This window comes from Otolemur garnettii, unplaced genomic scaffold (genome assembly GCF_000181295.1).
Source record: "Otolemur garnettii isolate 467f Iridium unplaced genomic scaffold, OtoGar3 scaffold00073, whole genome shotgun sequence".
Classification (NCBI taxonomy): domain Eukaryota; kingdom Metazoa; phylum Chordata; class Mammalia; order Primates; family Galagidae; genus Otolemur; species Otolemur garnettii.
In genome coordinates this window covers 8,646,574-8,652,461 of record NW_003852468.1, presented here as the reverse complement: position 1 = coordinate 8,652,461, position 5,888 = coordinate 8,646,574, and the positions used below count along the sequence as shown (strand labels likewise).

At 51.2% G+C, this 5,888-nt stretch overlaps 1 protein-coding gene across 1 annotated transcript; it reads left to right on the top strand.

The window, feature by feature from the left end:
* The first annotated feature begins 225 nt into the window (after positions 1–225).
* FAM19A3 (family with sequence similarity 19 member A3, C-C motif chemokine like) lies at positions 226–5,150 on the top strand. The gene is made up of 5 exons (XM_003793868.1): positions 226–281; positions 1,999–2,114; positions 2,756–2,905; positions 3,687–3,811; positions 4,989–5,150. Exons 2-5 carry the CDS (start codon positions 2,000–2,002, stop codon positions 4,998–5,000), a joined length of 402 nt encoding a protein of 133 aa, XP_003793916.1. The 5' UTR covers positions 226–281; position 1,999; the 3' UTR covers positions 5,001–5,150.
* Positions 5,151–5,888: the final 738 nt, after the last annotated feature.

Here is a 5,888-nt window from a genome sequence, read left to right as displayed (position 1 = left end):
GGTACCTTTCCTCAAGGTCACCACCCTACATGTTCCCAGAGTCTGCAAGGGCCCCTCCAAATTCCCAGGACAGAGGGAGAGACTCCCCACTCCAGGTATCTGGGAACAGCTTCAATGCCCAGTCCAGCCCCTTACCCTCACCCAGGTCCTCCTTCACCCCCTACAGGGCCATGGGCTCCCTCTGTTTCTTACAAGTCCCCAAGAATCTTTCTCACTTATCCAGGTGGAGTGAATCTAAAGCCAGCAGATGAGCAGACAGAAACTGAAAGATCCCCAAAAAGGTGAGTGAGGAGACAACGGAAGATGGGGTGGAGGGGCCTGGATAGAAACATGCATTATATCTGAGAGAGCAGCTGGGTCCTGGCATGGGTTTGGCCTCTGGTATTCCCAGAACTGTGCTGGCACTTGTGGGAGTCTGGGAGTGCCCCAAGGGGCTAGCTGAGCACAGAGGCAGTGGTTCAGGCCTACCCTGAGCCTGCAACCCTGCTGCCTTCTGGGGCTGCTCCCAGCTACTCTGTGCTTTCTTCTCTTGGATTCCTTCCATTTCTAGCCTACCCTCTGGGATAAACTTGGGAGGCCCAAACTATTAAGCATGGAAGAGGAAAGGGGAAGAACAGGGGCGATAGAGGCAGTGTAGGGCAGGCTTCTGTGCTCTGGACTCCTCCATCCACCTGCTGCCTGGCCTTGGTCAAATCCCTTGACTTCTATCAGCCTCAGCTTTATTTCTTTTTTTTTTAAATTTAAATTTTGTTTAAATTGAATTGCTATTACATTCCCATGGTTGGAAACTCAAAAAGCAAAAAAGAAATCAGGAGAAAAATAAGTCTCCCTACTCCCTCCATCTCTCAGACAACCAGTTTCTCTTCTTGGTGGCAAACAATACCATTAGTTTTATAAATTCATTTTCCAGAGCTAGTTTATAGAGATTTGAGCAGCATAGATAATCTCTCCCTTTTACACATTTTATACAACCTATTCTATACTTTGCTTTTTCCTTCACAGTGGATAATCATTAAACATCAATGCATGCATACACCACTCCGTAAAGCATTTTCCCATTTTTAAAATATAGCTACCTGTATGGTATTGCGTTTTTATAGACTATCTACTGTGGAGTTAGCCACTATTTTACTCAGAGTTGTTTAGGGTTTTAGACCTTTGATTTGCTCATCTGTGAAGTAGGTACTAATAATCCCACTTTGTAGGACAGTCATTAAGGATTCAAGAGCACACATGCCAAGTCCTTGTGTTAAAAAGTGCTCAAAAGGGGATGGCGCCTGTGGCTCAAAAAAGTAAGGCTCCAGCCCCATATGCTGGAGGTGGAGGGTTCAAACCCAGCCCGGCCAAAAACTGCAAAAAAAAAAAGTGCTCAAAAGGCTGGGCACAGTGGCTCATGTCTGTTAATCTTAGAACTCTGGAAGGCCAAGGCAGGTGGATTGCTGGAGCTCAGGAGTTCAAGACCAGCCTGAGCAAGAGTGAGACCCCCCCCCCCATCTCTACCAAAAATAGAAAAACTAGCCAGGTGCTGTGGCAGGCATCTGTAGTCCTAGCTACTTGGGAGGCTGAGGCAGGAGGATCACTTGAGCCCAAGAGTTTGAGGTTGCTATGAGGTTGCTAGCCCAAGAGCTATGATGATGCCATGGCATTCTACTCAGGGTAACAGAGTAAGACTGTCTCTCAAAAAAAAAAGTGCAGAAAAATTGGGAGTTGACATGATTGTCCCTCTCATGTCATAGCTTTCCATGGGGCCATAGTTTGTCCTTCAAGTCCTCTCTTAAGTCCTGTCTCCTCCCAGGCTCTCCCTGTTCCCTCTTCCCCCTGTTGCTCTCATCACCACCTACAGTGACCCTGAGCCAGGCTGAAAGCTGCCCAGGAACAAGGTGTGTGTCCCACCCACACCTGTGCTTCCTAGAACTCATGGCCCAAAGAAGGTACTTAAGGGGGAGCATGGGGGAGTTCCTGCCTGCAGCTGAGCAGGACTTGTGCTTTTCTCCACAGGATGAGAGAGAGGGCCCTGCTGAACTGGAGCACAGGCGGCTGGCTGCTGGCACTGTGCCTGGCCTGGCTGTGGACCTGCTTGGCCACAGCTGCCTCGCAGCCTCCAACTGCCACAGGTTTGGGGAAGGTGATGGGGTGCAGGGAGGGGGGTTCCCAGCACACCTGAGGAGCTGGATGCCACTCTACCCTGTCTCACAGCAGATAGCTCTCCTAGGTAGGGATTCTGGCTCCTATTCTGTTCTTCACCCAGGAAACTGTGCCCCCCTGTGCTGTCCCAGCCCAGAGAAGGCCTGGGCAGGCCCGTTGCTCACCTTCCCTTCCAGACTGGAAGGTGTTCTGCAGAGGGAGAGGCTCTCAGTGGAGGATTGGGTCTAGTCTCCTGGCCTAATTCTGTGGTTTTCCTTCTGGGATGACTAAAGCCTGTGTAAGCGGATGATCCTCCCCACGCATTGTAAGCCCTGGGGCCCTTGCCCTCACCCAGAGGAAGCTGGAGAGGCGGGGGCTGGTGTGGGACTCCATCTTTCTTCCCCAGAAAGGCCAGGCTCAGCCAAAGTGTGATAAGTGTGGCCTCACAGGAGAGGAAGGAAGGACAGCAGCTATAGGAAGCAGCTGGAGGCTTCTCCTGCTCCCTCGCTCCTCCCTGCGCTGGAAATCTCTTGCCCTGAGCAGGGAGGAGAGGCCCGAGGACAAGCCCGGTGGGTGGGGGCAGCAGCCTGGGGGCCCTCCCTGTGCCTGATCCTGTGCTCCGGGCCCTCAGTGCTCGTGCAGCAGGGCACCTGCGAGGTGATTGCTGCTCACCGCTGCTGCAACCGGAACCGCATCGAGGAGCGCTCCCAGACTGTCAAATGCTCCTGTTTTTCTGGCCAGGTGGCTGGCACCACGCGGGCAAAGCCCTCCTGCGTAGACGGTGAGTGAGAGGCCAGGACCCAGGCAGGGAGGCCTGGGAGGCCCTGAGCAAAGCAGTAAGGAAGTCCGTTCAGGCCACGCCATCTGCTGGGGATAAACTTCATACCCATCTCAGGGCATTCGTGATCACAGTCTTGAATGACAGGGCCCCCTCTGCAGGGAGAAGTGTGGCCATCCGCACGTCATAGTTAATGACAGCTGGTCATGCCTGGCGTATCTGCGGGTTCTCCGCACCGTCGGACTACTCTTGCCTTACTCTCCTGCAGACACAGGCTTCGTCACCCCTACTCCTTCCCCTGGCCTCTTCCACACGCCTTCGTCTCATCCTCAGCCACGGTTGCACTCTCTCCTTGCAGGGGCATGTGTGTTCCTTCACGCCCACCCGCTTTCCCACTCTCCCCTCACACTCATTTGGCGTCCAGTAGACGACCGCTGTACACTCCTGGCTTGCGGTCCCTTCAAATGGCGCGCACACTTGCTCATGCGCACTAAGGGGTATGTTGAAGATGGCGCCTCTATGCTAGTGACATGGTTGCCTTAGAGACAGCTTCGCCCACCTGCACCCCTCACTCTCTTTGGAGAGATGCAGGACCAATGGGATTGAAGTTGATAGAGTTAAGTTCTCAGGCCTTAGCCTGAGTACTACTTCTCTGGGCAGCCTGGAGTGGGGGAAAGATGAAGGAGGCATAGGGCTCAAAGCCAAGGTGTGTGGGAACATGCACCTCACTGGCAGACCCCCTCTTGAGTGTTTAGAGCCATGCTCCTGCCTCCTGTTCCCACAGCCTCCATCGTCCTGCAGAGGTGGTGGTGCCAGATGGAGCCCTGTCTGCCAGGGGAGGAGTGTAAGGTGCTTCCAGACCTATCAGGATGGAGCTGCAGCAGCGGACACAAAGTCAAAACCACCAAGGTATCCTGGGTGGACACTTCAACCCGCCCGTCTCTTGCCCCTTCACCATATGCCTGGCGTATCACCTGGGGTTGAAAAGGGAGCCCGGTGGGCGGAGGAGGGGGTTCTAGGATGTCAGTACCCCAAGGTGAGATTGTGAACCATGAGAATACACCCCACATGATCCTCCTGTATTTCTTCTGACTGGGGATAGGAATTAGGGGCTGGCATTTGAAAACCAGTGTGTCCTGGGTAAATTCTTGATGTTCCATATGCTGTAGTTTCCTCCTCTTTGCCTGGAGTGAGTTTGCCTCCAGAAAACTTCAGGTCTATTAAAACAAAATGGAGAACTGAGAAAATTATCTAGATAATTCAAGGAGTCTCTATTTCCATCTGAATTCTGGGTACAGTAACCACTCCGCCCACCCACCTGTGCCTCTGACTGTCCCTCTAGCCCATCCCGTTCCTGCTGTTAACTCCCTACAGTTCATACCAATTTCTGTATGTCCAGTTGCTCTGTCTGCTGTGACAGCACCCAAGAGCATTATTATTTTCATGGTTTGCTGCTTACACCACAGAACACGAGTTAATTAAAATTTTATCAAACTCGTTAGCAGTTCCATGTGTGCCATGGCTAATCAGCTGCATCACTCTGTCATCACTATGTGTATGGAAGGATGACACGATGGGGCAGGCCATAGCTCTGCCTTCTGCTTTCCCATCCTGCCACCATACACAGCAAACAAAAATAAAGAGGAAAGGTAACCTTCAGAGTTGTAAAGAGAGCAACCATTTTCATAGAGCACAGAACAAAAGGAATTACAACAAGAAAAAGTTTGACTGGATGTAAGGTAGGGAAGGGAGACAGCCATTCTGAGTATATTTAAGACTAAAAGAGAGTGAGACCCACCACAGAGATTGTGACGTTGTCATCATGTTATGGGTTTGGGTCTGCAGCCTGTAATGCTGATTACTGTATTTGCAATTTGGTAGCTACTCTGAAGCAGCCCGTGGTGAAGATGGTCTGGTTTATGTGTGCCTGGATCACCGGGCCATGCTTTCCTACTCTGGACTGCTTTGGGGGAAGGGGTCAGCAGCAATGACCTCTAAGGGATCTGTATATTCTGGGGAGTCTCTGCATGCTAGGATGGGAATAGGCATTCCCTTCTCTAACCTTCCCTCATCACTTGCTCTCTAGGTCACACGATAGCTTTTGGGGGTCACAGCCTGGGAAGGACAGGCTTGAGTGAGCCATGGACTGAAGAACGGTGTCATGTTGTTAGCCAGCAAATTTGAGGATTCGCCTACCTGGACACATGTCCCATGCCAGGGCACCAACAGTCTTTCCAGGAGCTTTTCAATGAAGCAGCTTGGCAAATACGGATGGGTCTTTAGCCACATACCTAGGATTGACCTGAGCTCTTCCGGGGACACAGAAAAAGGTCAAGACAAAACTCCTGCCCTTAAGGAATGTCCAGTCAAGTTGGGAAGTTGACGGCAGACAATCGAGATAATTTTTATTAATGTGTATCAGACCGCTTCTGGGCCACAGAGCACAACGACAAGAGGTCACGTTCACCACCCACCACCTCTCTTTCACATCAGTCCTGAATCCCCAGCAAGCTGCTAACATGTTGAAGGAAAACACTCTCTCCGTATCCCAGAACTGTAGTATCCCATTGGAGTGGGATTGCATTGACTTAGGGAAGGAAAGCTAAAATGAGGCCAATTTCCCAGCTGAGCTTCTGCAGAGGCATGGGCTGGTTCAGGCTAGTCATTGGGTATGGGATGGACAGGACCTTAAAATCGCCCCCATCCAAGGGCGATTGTTTGCTTGTTTTTAGCAGATGAAAAAACTGAGTCTTAGAGAGAGGGTATGATTCACCCAACATCTCATAGCCTGGGCTCCCAAACCTCTAAGACTGGTGACCTTCCACCACTGCATGTTGGGATTCCAGCCTGGGCCTTTTAGGTTGATTTTGTCTTAAGTTATGGAACCTGCAAAGTACTGGCTGGACAGCAGCGACATTTTCCTTGGGAGATGGTAGGGCAGGAACTTTTACCATGGTCATCTTTCTTTCTTTCTTTCTTTCTTTTT

What these genes read in the sequence shown, in the direction of transcription:
- FAM19A3 (XM_003793868.1), top strand. Translation starts at nt 2,000, where the DNA reads ATGAGAGAGAGGGCCCTGCTGAACTGGAGCACAGGCGGCTGGCTGCTG. An exon ending in GCAGCCTCCAACTGCCACAG is followed by an intron (nt 2,115 to 2,755) that starts GTTTGGGGAAGG and finishes CCGGGCCCTCAG; the next exon opens with TGCTCGTGCAGCAGGGCACC. An exon ending in AAAGCCCTCCTGCGTAGACG is followed by an intron (nt 2,906 to 3,686) that starts GTGAGTGAGAGG and finishes CTGTTCCCACAG; the next exon opens with CCTCCATCGTCCTGCAGAGG.